The following is an 18,678-nucleotide window of genomic DNA, read 5'->3' on the forward strand; positions in this document are numbered from 1 at the left end:
CCCATGGAATGCCTCCTTGGGGCAGAGTAACACAAAGCAGTGATTTATCAAGCTACCCAGGGCCACACAAGGTGGCCTTGCGTGGCCTGATAAATCTGACTTAGTAGTGGCGTCTCCTTTGCGCCTCCTTAAATGGAGCAAGGGTGACACAACTTAATGACAAAAGCACCGGCGCCGACCCTTTTCTAAAACAACAATCCAAGAATACTTTAACACAGCCTCTCTGTTCCTTCTAACACATTTCACACAATGAATTTATGGACCTGGTCAAAGCAAGCAGGCCTGCGGCAGCCCTTCTGACACTTGTCCACTGAAAATCCTTCAAGACAATTCTTCTAACAACCTCTGCCACCACACCAGTAAGAAGCATCATCAACAATTCCTTAACTAACAGAACATTTCCTAAAGAACTCACAAAGTCATACATATGCCCATTACTGAAGAAAACAAACTTGGACCTGCTGAACCCTGACAACTTTCCTGGGAAAACTGATAGAAAGAGCAGCATTCGCCCAGATGTCATAATTCATTGAAGATAATGCCATACTTTCAGACTACCAAATGGGATTCCATCCAGGAAGAGGCACAGAATCTGCCCTCGTTGCCATCTGGGATGATTTGAAGAATACAGTTGACCGCAACGGGGTTGCTGCCCCACTTCTTTTGGACCTCTCGGCTGCCTTTAACATGGATGATCATGACACTCTGATACAAAGACTCTGCAAATCCGGCATAGAGGGACCTGCTCTAGACTCGATCACATCCTACCCTCGCAACAGAACTAATGTCATCCATGCCCCCGCTTTCTTGTCCAAACTGAACTTCACAAAAGCAGGGGTCCCTCAAGGCTATATCATCTCACTCATGGTTTTCAACATCTACATGAAGTCATTACCGGTACTGATCAATCAATTTCACCTCACATGCTATAACTATGCAGATGACACTCAAATACTCTTTCAACTGGAATGCCCCAAAGACATTGGAAAGTTGCCTATATTCAGCTGTTTCAGAGCCGTTGATCAATTTATGATGTGGAGCCATCTCAAATTCAATGCTTCCAAAATGGAAATACTCATGTGTGGCGGTTGGGAAAATTATGACCCGCTTACTGCCAGGCCTGATGATCTGGGAACACCGCCTAAAGTACCAAAGGAAGTAAGAAACCTCAGAATGACCATGGATTCCAAGCTATCGATGAATTCCCCAGTGGACAAACTAGCAAGATCAAGTTTTGTTAGTATAAAAAGCGATACATGGAACGGGACCACTCTTCATCAGGAATAAAATCCTCAAAACAAATTAAACAAAGGAACCTCTGCTCTAGATTGGCACCTCGCCGAAAAATCCCAAGATACAAGAAAGAAAAAAACATGGGTGGCACATCCTTTCTGTTGAAGCAACTAAACTATGGACCTCTTTAGCCCCCAAAATAAGATCCACGGTTAACTACCTTATCTTCAGAAAACTACTCAAGAATTTACTCTTCCCCACATGACCATCATACGCAAACAGAAAAATACAGCACATAACTCTGTATACAAGCAGTTATTTGATATGTGACACTTCAAACTATTCTGTTTCTGCTGGTTTCTTATCTACCTATCCAGGTAGAAAGAAAGTGGAATGGAAGTGGAATGCTCTGCAGTGAGTAAAGCATGGAAGGTGGAATGGAAGTGGAATGCTCTGCAGTGAGTAAAGCATGGAAGGTGGAATGGAAGTGGAATGCTCTGCAGTGAGTAAAGCATGGAAGGTGGAATGGAAGTGGAATGCTCTGCAGTGAGTAAAGCATGGAAGGTGGAATGGAAGTGGAATGCTCTGCAGTGAGTAAAGCATGGAAGGTGGAATGGAAGTGGAATGCTCTGCAGTGAATAAAGCAATGAAGGTGGAATGGAAGTGGAATGCTCTGCAGTGAATAAAGCAATGAAGGTGTAATGCTGCAATGGCGTCCAGCATTAATGGGAAGGGTCTTAAGGTAATTTCACTGTTTGGTCCGTGACTGCGCATGAAAGCATGTTCCTCAGCAGGAGACCCTATGTGTGGCCCTCCAGGCAGATGGTTACATTATCTCCCCCTCAAAGTGCTCCTAAAAGCAATTCTTATGGCCTTATTTTTCGATCATGGACAACCCTAATTCCGCTCTGCAGATTAACAAATAATGGAGCAAATTTCCCTGTTTGAGAAGTTGGTGCTCCAAAAGGCACAGAGAGATAGTAGGGAACTGTAAAGGTTTCACTGTAGTCCATTATGCAACTGACCTCATGTTAATGACAGTGCTGTAGAAACAGACCTAAGTGCATCAGGCAGAGAGGTGAGCCATGTCTGTGGAAGAGGTGTGCACTGACCTTGGGATTCTGAATGCTTCTGGTTGCGACGTCGTATGCGGCCCAGTGCATTCGCTCATCCCGTACACCTCCATCAGCGGGATGTTGAGGCTCAAGAAGAACTCCATCGTATCATTGGTGATCGGAGCAGCTCCTGTCATGTATAAGGTACAGCTGTCGAGTCCCAGGGCTGCTTTGACCCTCTGAAAGACTAAAGTATTGGCCAGCGTGAAGCCCCAGGGCATGGTGCTAATTCTGTAACAGAGAAGAGAGAACACATGATGCTCCACTGCACGAGTGATCTGTTCATCAATAAAACATCTTCTAGATAATTTGACCCCGAGGAGGGAACTACAGAAATGGCAAATCAGAAATCAATCCATGATTGCAACTTAGTGAGAACTTACCTTTAAATGCAGCTGAAAGACCCTTAATTAGGTAATTATTCATCATCTTGCCTCACATTCTAGAGATGGGACATGTGACTGAAGAAAAGGTGAGGTAGAAAGTGGGGTCATGGAGGCAGATGAACTGGAAAGATGAGAGCATTGGAGGGAGTTCAAGGAGCGAAGCTGGTAAAAATAAAGTCTAGACTGGGAGTGGAGCAGCAGAGAGAGAAAAAGCCACACCCAGGTCACATCCCCTTGTTAGCCCTCAGTTTTAGAGGTCTTCCTCTGCTATGATGTTGACAGTCACTCCAGTGTCCACTAGGAATGCGGCGTCATGACAAACCCTGACACGTCTCCGTCGCTTCATGGCACCCGTCAGGTCTCTGTCATTTCATGTCACCCACGACATCTCCGTCGTTTCATGGAAACTCTCACGTTCCTGTTGTTTCATGGCACCCGTCTCGTCTAGGTCGTTTCATGGCACCAGTCACGTCCCCGTCGTTTCATGGCATTCATCATATTTCCGTTGTTTCATGGCGCCCGACATATCTCCATTGTTTCATGGCACCCGTCATGTCGCCGTCGTTCCATGGCACCCGTCACGTCTCCATCGTTTCATGGCGCCCGTCACGTCTCCATCGTTTCATGGCATTCCTATTTAACCAAGAAGATGCATCTGGTGGACGTCACTGGAGATGTGCTGGATGAGACTTACTCACTGCTCGCTTCTGGGATCAGAGCTTTGTATGGATTTGTCCTTTTTTGCCCAAGAGGTTAAACTGAAAAGGTGAATGTCAGCCCTTATTTTTATGATGGACCCACACTTTTTGAGAGTGATCTTTCTGTCTACACTGATTATCCAGAGCAGGGAACTCACCCTCATCAGGGAGCTGAGATCTGCACCAGTAGCACCCTTCATAACACGATTGTCCGGAGCTGGGATGCTTCCTTGACACGGCAGATGCCATCACACACCTGTCTGACTGCCTGGAGTTCTGCGGTCGGTCCCTATTTCATTCAGTTTTCTAGCTTTTTGTAGCAGTTGGCAACTGAAAGAAGGTGATTCACAGCCGGCAATCACATGGGCAATCTGTGCCTTCAGGCTTCTGTGTTTGTTCCCATCACAGTTTTTTATGCCTGATTTTAGCAGAGCGACAAATGTGTCAGTAGTTTTGCATACGCATAAAGGAGTATGTTACTTACCCTTTAGGCATCTATTCGTAGCATGTAGTGCTGCAGAGTCACATGCTATACACGCTACTGCCATCTAGTTTTGGACCCAGACTCTACAATTTGTTTTTCTCAAGGAAGTCTTTTATGGTCGACATCATGTGTCATATCGCCTCCTCCGCGAGGTAATGCGCATGCTCAACGGCTCCTTCGTTAGATTATTTTTTTCTGCCATCAGGCTCTGTGTCCAAAGGGTCTCTTGTATTCCTCATCTTTCCTGCTCATCGATGAAAATGTGTGACTCCTTGCTCCATCTATTCCATCCGGGTGCAGACTCTTGAACTCGGACAGATCATAAGCCGGGCAAACACCAAGGTGGCAGCATCTCATGGAACCATCGTACTTCCATTGTACCTTTAGCCCTACTTCCAGAAATGCTACTCCTATTTTTTGCCGTGCTGCCTATGCAGATCATCATCAGAGGGTTCCAGTAACCTGGCAGAAGCGTGAAGTCAACATGATGCAGCCTGGTCGCACACTTTTTCTTTATTTTCCAGCAACAGGAAGTGGCTGCAACAAAGCAGCTCCATGGGAGAAAAAAATGGGGCCAGTCAGGCCACTGACAATTCCTACAACAGAACCCCATATACTTGCACCCACTTTCCATCATGGCCTTGACGTGGTTCTGGGGTGACGGGAGTCTCAGAAGTTCAGTGAGACTGGGGTGACCTGCAAGGAAGCTGAGCGGTAGGTATTTCTATGTGGTCTCTGAGAAGACAGGAGAACATCAGTCCCCAAAGAATGGGGTATCCATCAGGCTGGGGGAGAGCATCACCTCAGAGGACAGAGGCATTGGAGATAGTCTGCCAGTGGGGGTGACGGTGGAGATGTCTACTAGTGGGGGCAGTGATGGAGACAGTCTGCTAGTGAGGGTGACGATGGAGATGTCTACTAGTGGGGGCGGTGTGTGGAGATAGTCTGCTAGTGAGGGTGACGATGGAGATGTCTGCTAGTGGGGGCGATGGTGGAGATTGTCTGCTAGTGGTGGTGATGGTGGAGAGGTCTACTAGTGGGGGCAGCGATGGAGATTGTCTGCTAGTGGTGGTGACGGTGGAGAGGTCTACTAGTGGGGGCAGCGATGGAGATAGTCAGCTAGTGGGTGTGAAGGTGGAGATGTCTACTAGTGGGGGCGGTGGTGGAGATAGTCTGGTAGTGTGGGTGACAGTGGAGAGGTCTACTAGTGGGGGCGGCGGTGGAGATAGTCTGGTTGTGGGGGTGACGGTGGAGAGGTCTACTAGTGGGGGCGGTGGTGGAGATAGTCTGGTAGTGTGGGTGATGGTGGGTATGTCTACAAGTGGGGACGGCGGTGGAGACAGTCTGCTTGTGGGGGTGATGGTGGAGATGTCTACTGGTGGGGGCAGCAGTGGAGATAGTCTGCTAGTGGTGGTGATGGTGGAGAGGTCTACTAGTGGGGGCGGTGGTGGAGATAGTCTGGTAGTGTGGGTGACAGTGGGGATGTCTACTAGTGAGGGCGGTGGTGGAGACAGTCTGCATGTGAGGGTGATGGTGGAGATGTCTACTAGTGGGGGCAGTGGGGGAGATAGTCTGGTAGTGTGGGTGACAGTGGGGATGTCTACTAGTGAGGGAGGTGGTGGAGATAGTTTGCTAGTGGGGGTGACGGTGGGGATGTCTACTAGTGGTGGCGGCGGTGGAGACAGTCTGCATGTGGGAGTGATGGTGGAGATATCTACTAGTGGGGGCGGCAGTGGAGATAGTCTGCTAGTGGTAGTGATGGTGGAGATGTCTACTAGTGGGGGCAGTGGTGGAGATAGTCTGGTAGTGTGGGTGACGGTGGGGATGTCTACTAGTGAGGGTGGTGGTGGAGACAGTCTGCATGTGGGGGTGATGGTGGAGATGTTTACTAGTGGGGGCGGTGGGGGAGATAGTCTGGTAGTGTGGGTGACGGTGGGGATGTCTATTAGTGAGGGCGGTGGTGGAGACAGTCTGCATGTGGGGGTGATGGTGGAGATGTCTACTAGTGGGGCGGTGGTGGAGATAGTCTGGTAGTGGGGGTGACGGTGGAGAGGTCTACTAGTGGGGGCAGAGGTGGAGATATTTTGGTAGTGGGGGTGACGGTGGGGATGTCTACTAGTGGGGGCGGCGGTGGAGACAATCTGCATGTGGGGGTGATGGTGGAGATGTCTACTAGTGGGGGCAGCGGTCGAGATAATCTGCTAGTGGGGGCGGCGGTGGAGAAGTATACTAGTGGGGGGTCCACTGGTCTCATAGTTCCTTCCTCATTGCTGCAATCCACAAGGCATGAATGGGATTGCCTCCTCCCTTGCACTCTGTCTCTCCTGCTCACTTCCTGGGCTTCACACTACCACCTGCCCATGTCACCACAAGGTGGAGTCCTCAGAGGTATCTCCTTACAGAAAAGTTACAACAGTAGTTGTACCACTGATTATAAAACAGCAGAAATATCGTGGTACAAGAATATCAATGTCAAGGGTCAAAATATTGAAACGTGAGTACATTCAGTGAAGTATATTTTTACTATTCCTAACTCCACATCTATGCACCTTGAAAATATATATAACATATAGGTACATATATGGGAGTTGGGTATAGAAAATATAGACTTACTTCCCAGTCAATATTTTTTCTCGATATTTTGTGTTCTTTATTCTGTCCCACCGATATTGTGGGTTCGAAATGTAGGGTTGCCACCTCCACCAGGGCATTCCCTGTGTAGTCCCCTGTGTGAGTTGCCACTCCAGCCTTATCACCGTATTTCTAACTAGCCCTCGTCTCGCTGCCCAACACCACTACGGTCCTGGCCTCCTCAGGTTACTGTGAGCTCCCTCTTGCATTTCACCTTTCGCAGTGGGTTTGTGCTGCTTCCTGACTCTCCCACCAGCATGGGTTAAGTGTGTGTGTTGCACTCATCTACTATTATGTACTGAGTAGGGCATGCAGTTCCTATTCCGAGAATCAACAGAGCGTGGTGACCAGGTCAGGCATTCATCTACTATCCTAGTTTTCGCTTTTGACATCTGATTTGAATTTTTCCCCTGCTAAGCAGAAGAGCCAGCTCAGAAGAGAAGAAGCAATGAGAACTATAACCTCCCTTTCATATGGCTTTGGCTCAAGGGAAGGCTGGTATGGAAGAACGAGACATCCCTAAGAGGAATGGGAAACAGATTTGCATAATTTAAATAGCAATATCAGGATCTATTTTTTTGCATTCCAACCAACCAATGTTTATTTGTTCTCCATCACCCCTTGCAGGACACCTTTCAGTCCTTCCCCCACATCATATTATGCATCATGCGAAAGGCCTCGTCACTCCCAGCCTCACCCTCATCCGTACCCTGGGTCACAGACCTACCCGTTCATGCGGTTGTTCCCGGCCTCCAGCCCCACCGCCTTTGCCCAAGCGCTGATCTTCCTCTTGACGAAGGATGCCTTGGACCCCACTTCCTTCATGCTCTCCTGTATCTTCTCCCACACTCGTGGTACCCCCAGGAATAATGTGGGCCGTACCTCCTGCAGCGTGGATACCAGGGAGCCCTGCGGAAACAATAAGATGTGCATGAAGTGCCTGGATGCAGCAACATGTTCATGATGGCACTTCAAGGGCCAGTTATTCCTTGAGAGCAAAGTCAATTGGTGGTCAAGGTGCTTGTAGGAAAGTGGGTTTCTGTTGCAGTAACCACCCCAAGTTTTGCCAGACTACTGATGCATTTTGACTTGATGTGCCCTGGGTCCTTGCCAATCAGGCTCCCAGGGCCAGTGTTCTTTCCCCAAAACTAACCCATTTGGCATCTCTTGCCACAGGTCAGTCCCTGGTAAATGGTACCACAGTTACCCAGGGCACTGTGACCAGAGAAGGCCTCTAAGGGCTGCAGCACTTATTGTGCCACCCTTGAGAGGTACTGTACCCTGACACTCACACACTGCAGGCTGTGTGTCTTGGTGCAAAAGAAAGTGAAGAGTCGATATGGCACACATCCCTGTGTGCCATGCCTACAACCCACTGCCCTGGCGTAGATCAGTCACCCCCCTAGCTGGGTGCACTATACCAGTGGTGAGGGTACAGGTGCATGAGCCCTGTATCCCTACAGTGTCTAAGTCCATTCTTAGACATTGTAAGTGCAGTGCTGCCATTAAGAGTATATGGTGCTAGGAGTTTGTCATTACGAACTCCACAGCACCATAATGGCTACACTGAAAACGGAGAAGTTTGGTATCAAACTTCTCAGCACATTAAACCCACACTGATGCCAGTGTGGGATTTAATGACAAATGCACACAGAGGGCATCTTAGAGATGCCCCTTGAACACTAACCCACCACTAGTGTCCAGGCTGAGTGGCTGCTTTCAGCTGCTACCGCCACTGGACCCCTGGGTCACGAGCCTGCTGCTCTCTGGGGCCTGAAACAATGCACATCCTCGGACTCAGCCTCTTCCCCCACGATGGGCTGGGTTCACAAAGGGGAAGCTTCAAAGGCTTGCCACCTTTGTGAGCTTCCCCAGGCCAATTGCGGCTTTCAGCAACTGGTCCCCCCACTGGTTCTGACCCCCACTTTGGGCGGGAGAACCGGCGGGAAAAACAAGTGAGGTGTGCCCACCTCTGCCAACTTCACCCTTCAGGTGGGGGAGGTGAGGTGAAGCACAACTCTCAGTCCACGCCATCTTGAAGATGGGACACTCAGCCAACCAGGGACAGGCACATGCCCCCCTTCCACTGGAGGGTGGCATAATAGGGGGTGTACCCACCCTAGGGAAGGGACCCATTGGTCCCTTCCTTTGACCTACCTGTAACGCCCCTAAATCTAGTATTTAGGGGCACCCCTGAACCTTGCTTCTGCAGATCCAGACAAGAAAGAAGAAGAAGGACCGAACAGCCGTAAAGCAACTAACAAGAGGAAGACGCCCACTGACTTGCCCCCAGCCCTACCGGCCTGTCTCCCCATCGAACCTGCTCCTGTGAAATCCCGATGTGTCCTGTAGCCAGCAACCTCAAAAACCCCCCGAGGACCTGGCTGCCTTCACTTACAAAGACTGCTTCTCCCGTGAACACCGGATTTGTTCAACTGCAACCTCTGGAAGCAGCAGGAGACCGCAAATCCGCCCCACTCTGCACCCGCCATCCACAGCCCGAGCTCGAGTGGGCAAACACCACAAGGAGGTCACCCCAGCGATCCTGAACCAAGATCTGGCGACCAGTCGACGCCTGCAGCCTATATCCAGAAGGCCCCCCCAACTGCGACCCTGAACTGGTAAGAAAATCGGACCCAAAAAGGTACCCCTACACAAGACGCACCACGGCCTTGTGTGCCCAAACCGACAGTGGGTAACAAACCGCTAACTTCCCAACTTACCTCTCGAAGTGGTGGTCGCACCCAGAAGTCCTTCGTTTCTCTGCCTGCAGTGCCTTTGCAAACCGGAGGTTCTCCATTGGAAACAACAGGGCATCCGACGTCAAAACAGCACCCTGCACCCGGCCGCCCTAGTGCCGTTGAGGGTGCACCTTTAGTGCTAACTTGTTTCCCCATTTGCCCTGAGCTAAAGTCCAGGAACTTTGCTCCCACAACCCAGTGACCTGCTTGCCAGCAGCCACCAACCGGAGACCCCCTATCACCATTGGATAACATTGGACCTCAACACTCTGCACCCGGCCGCCCTAGTGCTGCTGAGGGTGTAATGAGAGTGCATCCTTGACCCTGGCGGAACCCTTGTTCTAACCCCAGAACCTCAACTCCAAAGACCGATTACTTACCTCCAAACAGATGACCATATTTTCCTCCACAGGATAACATTGACACTTTTTCCTGAAAAAGTTTCCAAGTGTGGAGTTTTGAAACCTAAAGAAATTCTTTAAATTTGTACGATTTAACAAAAACGCTTTTACTCACCTGTTTACAGGAAATGTCCCAGTGCTGCATCCAGGCATACAGCACTGAGTAAGAAAAGTAATCCAAAAGTAACTTGCCTGCTATTTTACTGAAAATCCCATTCAAGTCTATGTTCTGCATTTACAAGTGATTGCATTTCCCTCAGACAATACTGTAAGCCAAACCATAGTACATTTACAATTGCAATTGAACAGTTTTACAATCAGCATTTACTGCTGAAAAGTATTTATCACTTACCTGTGCCAGCCTTGCTTGGTTCTAGAAATAAAATAACTAAAAGAATATTTTTATACAAAAACAATTGGTCTGAAGTTCAGTCTGAGTGTGTGAATTCCTTTGCTGACTGAGTGTGTACAACAAATGCTTACCACTGTCCTTGGATACTGCCTTACTGCTCGACCACACTACCACACTTAGAGAGTAAGGTTCTATCTAACTTTACCTCTGCCTACCTTTGGGGTTCCACTGGACTCTGTGCACACTATACCTCACTTTGGTATAGCATATACAGAGCCAGCTTCCTACAGCGCTGCATTAAGAATACAAATGACTGCGTCATTACATCAAGTCCAAAGAAACGCGCTGCACTGTCTCGTGTGATGGGTGCTGTCTGGCTGACACAGCTCTCTTCCAGTCACTGAGTGTGAAGGAGCACCCGCTGACCGCCACCCTTTAGGGTTGGGGGGGCCACCAGCTTTCAATCTAGGGAACCCCGTTGGCTCTGTCGATGGAAACCTTCCTCCAATGGCTGGTTGGAGTAGGAGCTTTAGAGGATCGCATTGCACTGCCCGCTCTATTTAGGGTGGACGGTGGGATGTCCTTTTTTCCTGTCCATGAGGGACAGAACAAAACAAACAACGACCCCCCACACCAAAGGAGAAATCTCTGGGCGTGATCGTCATTTTTTGGGCTTCTCAATAACAAACTCCCACTTTGGGAGTTTGGTTTTGAAAAACAACACATTTGTTAAAGTTTGGTGGGTGGATGTCAAATCCGATGGCAGGCGTACACCAGGCATTGTGCGCCTTGACAGGGTGATGGGACCATGAGACCATGACGACAGTTCCTGTCAAGGTATGAACGCTACATTTGAAGGACAGGTGTCTGTCAGGATGGGGGACCTCAAGTTCTCTGACACCCCCCGACAGACTGGCTCTTTGGTTTCAAGCCAGGTTCACCTCTTGAGCCTTTTAAATTGACCCCTCACTGAACCAATATCAGAGTGGTATTTCCCACGTCCCAATGTGCTGCATATTGTGAAGTCTGCCCCGGAAGTCGCCGGCATACACATTTTACGAAATCCTGATGCAAAGCTGAGCACAGGGCAAAGTTTCACACGAAAGTGAGCAGAGACAGCCATGAGCGAGAGTATTGCGATTAGTGAATGAAAGGAGATGGATGTAATTTATTCAGTGAGTAATAAGGCGAGCTCGCGCACGGCTCAATGGGCTGAGCCTTCCTGGGCTCCTGGTTTTCTTGTTTAACTTCTCATCTGCTGCAGACCTGCAAATGTGACTTCTGCAAAAAGCATCTTTACTTGCTCTTTTGTTCCCAGATGAAATTGGTCAGAAGTGCAAAGAATGAAGAGTGGAAAATACAGATCTGCAGAGGCTAGTTGGCCACCTTTATTTAACCTGGTGATGGCTTCCATTAAATACAGCTGTTTAACTGGACTTACTGAGACGAAGGGCTTTTTCTTTGGCAAATCTCAAAAAAGTCTCAAAAAAGTGAACACTCACTTGGTCAATATTAAAATGGTGCACCTTTTATTCCAAGTGGTTGTACATGTTAGTGAATACCATTTCATGCACTGCCTGCTGAATATGTGCTGTGGTGATTTAAAAAGAAATCTACCATGTTGAATTGTCATAACTGCTGGGTAATGCTGCTCACTGCACGTGGCTTCCAGGTAGAAGCAAATTGCTCAAAAGACGTGTCAACCCTCACCTTTCGGGATTCATAGAAACTAACAAAGTCTTAAACCCTAGCCACACTGGGCACTGGCCCCAACACATGACCACAGCTGGTGGCCAGAGGAACTCAGACCTACACTCAGAACGACAGACCAAGTTTGCAACCTCGGTATCATCCTCAACAGGCAACTGACCATGAAACGACAAGTCAACGCAGTCGCCTCCTCCAGCTTCCTCGTCCTTTGCATGCTCCACAGAATCTCTTCACATGGATCCCAATCAACACCAGAAAGACAGTCACGCAGGCCCTCGTCACCAGCCATCTCGACTACGGCAACGCTCTCTACCCCGGAATCTCAACCCAGCTCCTCAGAAGACATTCAGACCATCACAGACAGACTTGCGCTCGACCTCCCCAAACAGACCCACATCACCCCCACCTCAGAAACCTCCAATGCCTACTCATCCAGAAGTGATGCCAGTTCAAGATCCTCATACATGCATACAAGACCCTACAGAACCAAAGACAATCGACTGAACTTCCACCTACCCACAAGACACCTACGCTCAGCCTCTCTCGCCCTCGTACACACCCCGGCATCTTTCTCATAGGGGGCCACTTCTTTTTTTACATCGCTGCCAAGACCTGGAACAACCTTCCCCTCTCTCTCCGTACAGCACCCTTCCTGGCGGACTTCAGAAAGAAACTCAAGACCTGGCTCTTCGATGAAGGCACATCACCCTAAGCGCCCAGATACCCCTAGAGCAGACAGTGCTGCGAGATACAAAAGCGGATTGATTAATTTATTGCAACACATCTCCAAAACAGCTCTTTTAGTGTAGTGTAAGCAGGGCTGGACTTGGAACCGAAACTGGCCCTGGCAAACTGCTTGGCTGGCCCCCTTGTTGGAGATGACAGGGTGCGGCCGAGCTGTTTAAAAGGGCCAGTTCCAGCCGGTTTTGTTACCGGTGGCGATATTGCCGGCCCCTCTTAGCAAAAACGGACCCCCAGGGACCCAAAACTGGCCCCCACCCTGGCGTCCCACTGGGGAAATGCCCGGTGCCCGCTACAGTCAATCCGGCCGGGAGTGTAAGACTCAAAAAGGAGACTTGACCTGGGAGGCACGGTAGCCATAATACTCCTTGATCTATGCGCAGCGTTGGACACCATAAGCCACAAAATCCTACTCAGAAGGATTCACATGGCTGGAGTCTCAGGAGAGGCCATGGATTGGCTCAACTCCTTTGTGAAGGGCAGGTCCTTCCAGGAATTTGACAAGTCTTGCTCGTCAGACGTCTCACCCTTGCACGGTGGAGTCCCGCAGGTATCATCCCTGAGTCCCACGCTTTTCAAGCTTTGCATGCCGCCGCTCGCTGATATTGGGACACCAATCGAGAGCTCCATAGTATCCTATGTGGATGACGCCCAACAGGTATTCATGCTCACTCCAGATCGGAACCCCACAGCCCCCACTCCGGGACCATGCCTGGAGATGGAAGCTCGTTGGATGGACAAGTCGTGCCTCAATCTAACTGGAAAGAAGGCCAAATTTCTTATCCATGGGGACACTCCAAATCCTCATAAGTCCCTGAGCTGGTTTGAGTGCTTAGGCCTGCCCTCAAGACAGTTATTAAAAGTTTGGGGGTATGGCTGGACAAATCATTATCCATGGAAACCCAACCAACATATTCTTTGTCTGTTGCCACGGAATCCTCCGAAATGTACGCAACATTCTGCCCCTGCTCCTCCCGCTCGCCAGGAGGCTAGCGGTCCAGGCACGGATCCTACCCCGCATGGACATCAGTAACGCGCTGTACCTGTGTACGTCTAAAGCAGCTATCAACAAACTGCAAGCGGTGCAGGACGCGGCGGTGCACACCCTGCTAAACATCCCCAGACACAGCTTAGTTCTGCAAGCCATTGCCATCTCCAACGGCTCCTGTTGGCCCAAAGGATCAAATTCAAGGCTCTGTGCATCGCACACCTAGCCCTCCGAACTCAAGGCCCTACCATCTCCTGGCAGCTTATTGCCCCCTATAGCTCAAAACATCCCTCAGATCCGCAAACGCGTGCGAGACTCACGTTCCCTCCATCAGAAGGGCAAGAAGTGGAGGACGAACTCTGGAACTCCCTTCCCCAGACCCTGCGAACGGTGGACAATGAACTGTCCTTTCAAAAACGCCCTAATGTTCGTGTCACACAACTAGCGCTGGGATGCCTGGTCCACCTGCCATGGGCTCTACACATGCAAGTAGTATAGTATAACATTACAACGCAATGTCCTACATACATTATTACCGCTTGTCCAACATCTTTTGAATTCTTTTTTTTCTTTTACATTCTCCTTCCCAGGAAAGGCAGGAAGCTCTTTATTATTTTAAATACGGCAGCATTCTGCCCTTTCCCTGTCACACACTACAGCGCAGCAAGGTGACCATCTCAAACATAGGCCCCCAATGCTCGGTCCACCGCTGTTGACAGTTTGTCATGGCTGAGGCCTCGGAGCATGCCTTGAGGGTTGTGTTTTCACTGTACTTTGAAAGCCATCAGCTTTCCTGGGAAGGAGAATCTGTTTGGTGCATTCCCAGCTTTACCAGTTCTGGTAATTCTAGAAATGCGTCAAAATGGGAGTTGTGTGGGAACACCCACGCAGCGCCCCCTAGTGCAGGATAAGGCAAAGGAGCGATTTGCGCTGCGTTGTTTTTACTCTAGATTTATGCGGTGACTCAGGGCCACACGAAGTGGCCTTGGATGACTTGAAAAATCTCATCTTTCAGTTGCAGTGCACTGTGCCACGTTGCGTGGTGCAAGCACAGTCAACCGGGGTCATTGATATGGCCCTTCATTTACAAACATCAAGAAGTCCTCACGCTTCTGCATTATGGGTGCAGTGGTGTTAAACAAGTGGCGTCATCAAATCTACATTTCCAGCAAAGAACTTTAGCCAATATCCTGAAAATTGGCCATCATCTCACACATGTTTATTTGTGGTTATTTTTTTCCCTTGTTCTTTATTATTAAAGGGAGAAGGTGTGTGGTAAGAGCAGGGTGGAATCTTTGCAGGTGGAATGGTAGATTGTGGAAGGCAGACTGTTTGCAGGTGAGTGAAACGCTGTGTATGGCTTGTATCCCTTGAATGCAGCAGTTAGAGCCTGGTGGGACTTCCAGGTCAGTCGGTTAGGTTTCCCTACGCTGTCTACTCGCTGCTCCTACCTGCTCATTCTCAAAAGTCCTTTGGAAAACACCTCTACTGTGGCGCATCATCTATCACCACAAAAACAAATTTACCAGAATATGTTTCCAGTATGGAAATAGAAACTTCAAAAAAGTAAACAAAGTTAGCATCAGCAAGAAAGGCAGAACCCACAGACGTATTTCAGTAACAAGGGCGGATGGAAAGAGTGTATGAAATGTGGACAATACTGGGGAGCAATGACACGAGCTTAAAAGGAAACATAAGACGGATCTTGCACTCTGACAGTAGACATCATGAATGAATGTCTGACATATATGTCAAGGGCACTCAGATATCGGACACATACCACAGAAAGGATGGTCCTCACACAAATGTTACCTTCAGTGCATCTGGCTGTGCGAAATAGGTGCTCCCTCCTTTGCAGAGAGGCAACCAGATGTCCAACATCTGGGCAGCAATGTGGCTCAGTGGCAGGTAGCTTACAGTCAACAAATCTTCCTTCATGCACATCCTCTTAGCAAACGTTTTTGCCATCCATGTGATCTTCAGGGTCATGAACAGAAAAGAGAAGTGGGATAAAGATTTTGTGTCTCCAACATAGAGACAATACAAGTGTCTTCCAATGATTAGTGCATGCCTTCTTCGAAAACCAAAATCACTCAGAAAGAGTTCATCGTAGTTCGTCGGTAGTCACTGGAAGTATTAAAGGCCTCAATTTGTACATTTTCTATTCCCACTCAAATACACTATTCCCACTCAAATCTAAACACACTTAGTGAAGGTGTAAAAAACTTAAAATGCAAATTAAATAAATCCAATTCAAAATACAACTTTCCAACTACAATATAATAGTTTACAAATACAAAATATATAATTATTAATACACATTATCACACTTATCATTTTCTAAAATTACCTCCCTCCCCCTGGAATATTTCTTCCCACCAAGGACCATGACGCACAACATGAGAAGAGCGGCTAAAATCTTACAACACACTAATTTAAATAACAAATTCACCTTCCAGCCTGTTAGTTCAAAGGTATTGAAATGATTAATTCATTGGGGTTCCCCCTAAGGGTAGTTTATTGCAACTAGTTATGGTAAAGCACTCCTAATAGGAAAACCACTCCATTTGTAGGAACGATTGGAGGCCGCCCCTCCATGCATTAATGACACGAGTCTCTTTAAGCCGAAGGGCTCACAAGGAATCATACTTTTGGGTTTGAAAAAATGAGGAAACATGTAAGTTTGCCAATGTGTCGTTTGTGGTTTGTCATTCGTTCTTTCTTGACTAACTAGTTCAAATATGTTTCCCTGTGACACACAGAGCCATTGTAACCTCCGCAGGGTGCTGGCTGGTGATGTGCCCTTGTGGAGGGCAGGGTGGCAGTACAGGTTTTTAGAGGGTGAGAGTGAGTTCCTGGGCTCCTAGGGCGTGAGCTCCCCAAAACGTAGTAAGCCAGTTTCTTGTTAAGTAAACACTAGTCATTGAGAGAATCTAGGCCTCCCCCTGGTAGCTCGGATGGAAAGCAATAGGCGTCTGCTATGAGGACAGCAGGGCAGTCCTTAAGAGAAACCAAAACTACAATACAATTAAGAAACAAGCCAAGCAGTAAAACTTCCAAATAAATGTAGCTAAAATATAGTTATAGTCAATGACTAAAACAAGTCCAAGATGATAAATATCGTATCCGGGAACAGGCTCACCCCATATTTGGATTTGCTCAAGAGAGTGTTGTAACTACTCACAACAGCCAACATATAACATATGATCTGTTTGCCACTGGTGTACAGTTTGCAACACATTACTCTGTGGCCCTACTAAAGAGTCTGAGATGCCAATTACAAATGAGTTTTATTACCATGTTTTAAGGGTCAGGCGCATGTCGGAGACGGCTAGACATCTCCCAGGGCCCTGGCTCCATAGAAGCCAGTAAAACTAGTCCCATATAAGCAAAGGATTTGGGAAGAACATGCAGAAGGGTGAATTTCCATAAAATAAGGACATCAAGAATTAATTAGGGCCAAGCGAGAGATAGCCCGTCTATGGGGAGCGGAGGCACCACCCACCTTGGCCGCTTGGGAAAAGAGTCTTGACTGGTGCATGTTTAGAGAAAAGACTGTATACGTAGCACGCGGGTGCCCCAGAAAGTGGTCAGCGGTGTGGTCCGGGTGGAATGCTTATAGAGGAGGGATCTGTGTGGCACCTGTACACACCCCTGAGGAAGAGGCGTTGTCCCCTTGACCCAGCTTAGGGTTACACGATCGTTAATTCTGTAATGTGTATTAATTTGGTGAATGTCGCCACTGTGTTCATTGCGTCTGATTTGTCTTGTCTGTTCAACATCTGTCAAACTGGTCGAACTGTTTAATTTGTTTTTTCGTTCTGCCTTAAATAATAAAAAGATATTTAAAAAAAAAGAATTAATTAGGTTTCAGATGTGCTGAAATAACTCACCCCTCGAAGACAGATTGCTAATGGACCCAATGATATCGGGGCGACCTGCCTGACTTATAAGAAAATCATGTACGATTCACCAAATCCAAGAGACTTCTTGAGGGAGGCATGGCCGGCAGACCTAGGACTCTTGGAAGAGGACGACTGGGAGGAGGCAGTGCAGAGGCCTCGGGAAGTAACTATACGGGCCCAATTCCAGCTCATTCAGCTAGGTATCTTCCATAGGTCCTACACCTCAAGATCGCCGCTGTATCGGTCGGGCCACTGTGTGTCCTACTGTGCGAGAGGGTGTGGGGAAGTGGGCTCCTTCTTTCATATCATTCGGGAGTGGTTACATTCGCAGCTACTGGAGGGAGGTCACACGAGTCACGTCTGATGTCACTGAATTGGAGATCCCGTGGAGCCACTTTGGGTCCAACTCTGTGTGACGGGCAAGGCATAACGGCCCAAATACTGAACAATATGGCTTGAGGTGGCGGCAATAGCTGCAAAACGGAACATAGCCAGGATGTGGGGGCGAGCCGTCCACCGGAACTGTTGGAATGGGAGGATGACTTAGACTGGTGCTGCGGGGCAGAGGGAGTGATACATAGGGCCCGAGCATGCCCTGAGGATGACTTAGACTGGTGCTGCGGGGCAGAGGGAGTGATACATAAGGCCAGAGCATGCCCTGAGGATGACTTAGACTGGTGCTGCGGGGCAGGGGAAGTGATACATAAGGCCAGAGCATGCCCTGAGGATGACTTAGACTGGTGCTGCGGGGCAGAGGAAGTGATACATAAGGCCAGAGCATGCCCTGAGGATGACTTAGACTGGTGCTTCGGGGCAGAGGGAGTGATACATAGGGTCAGAGCATGCCCTGAGGATGACTTAGACTGGTGCTGCGGGGCAGAGGAAGTGATACATAGGGCCAGAGCATGCCCTGAGGATGACTTAGACTGGTACTGCGGGGCAGAGGAAGTGATACATAGGGCCAGAGCATGCCCTGAGGATGACTTAGACAGGTGCTGCGGGCAGAGGGAGTGATACATAGGGCCAGAGCATGCCCTGAGGATGACTTAGACTGATGCTGCGGGGCAGAGGGAGTGATACATAGGGCCAGAGCATGCCCTGAGGATGACTTAGACTGGTGCTGCGGGGCAGAGGGAGTGATACATAAGGCCAGAGCATGCCCTGAGGATGACTTAGACAGGTGCTGCGGGGCAGAGGAAGGGATACATAGGGCCAGAGCATGCCCTGAGGATGACTTAGACTGGTGCTGCGGGGCAGAGGAAGTGATACATAAGGCCAGAGCATGCCCTGAGG

General features: G+C 48.8%; 1 protein-coding gene across 4 annotated transcripts in view; it reads right to left on the reverse strand.

The window, feature by feature from the left end:
• Nucleotides 1-18,678, reverse strand: part of LOC146863669 (long-chain-fatty-acid--CoA ligase ACSBG2-like) — a 632,294-nt gene that overhangs the window by 68,113 nt on the left and 545,503 nt on the right. For 3 of the 4 annotated variants that reach the window (XM_085627773.1, XM_085627780.1, XM_085627781.1), the window contains 3 exons: nt 15,293-15,457; nt 7,275-7,456; nt 2,346-2,579 (listed from right to left, as the gene is read on the reverse strand). In XM_085627773.1, the coding sequence (XP_085483899.1) occupies nt 2,346-2,579; nt 7,275-7,456; nt 15,293-15,457 (581 nt within the window). The remainder of the gene's footprint in view (nt 1-2,345; nt 2,580-7,274; nt 7,457-15,292; nt 15,458-18,678) is intronic. The other variant, XM_085627776.1, reaches the window with a different exon arrangement.

Source organism: Triturus cristatus, chromosome 2_1, assembly GCF_964204655.1.
Source record: "Triturus cristatus chromosome 2_1, aTriCri1.1, whole genome shotgun sequence".
Classification (NCBI taxonomy): Eukaryota; Metazoa; Chordata; class Amphibia; order Caudata; family Salamandridae; genus Triturus; species Triturus cristatus.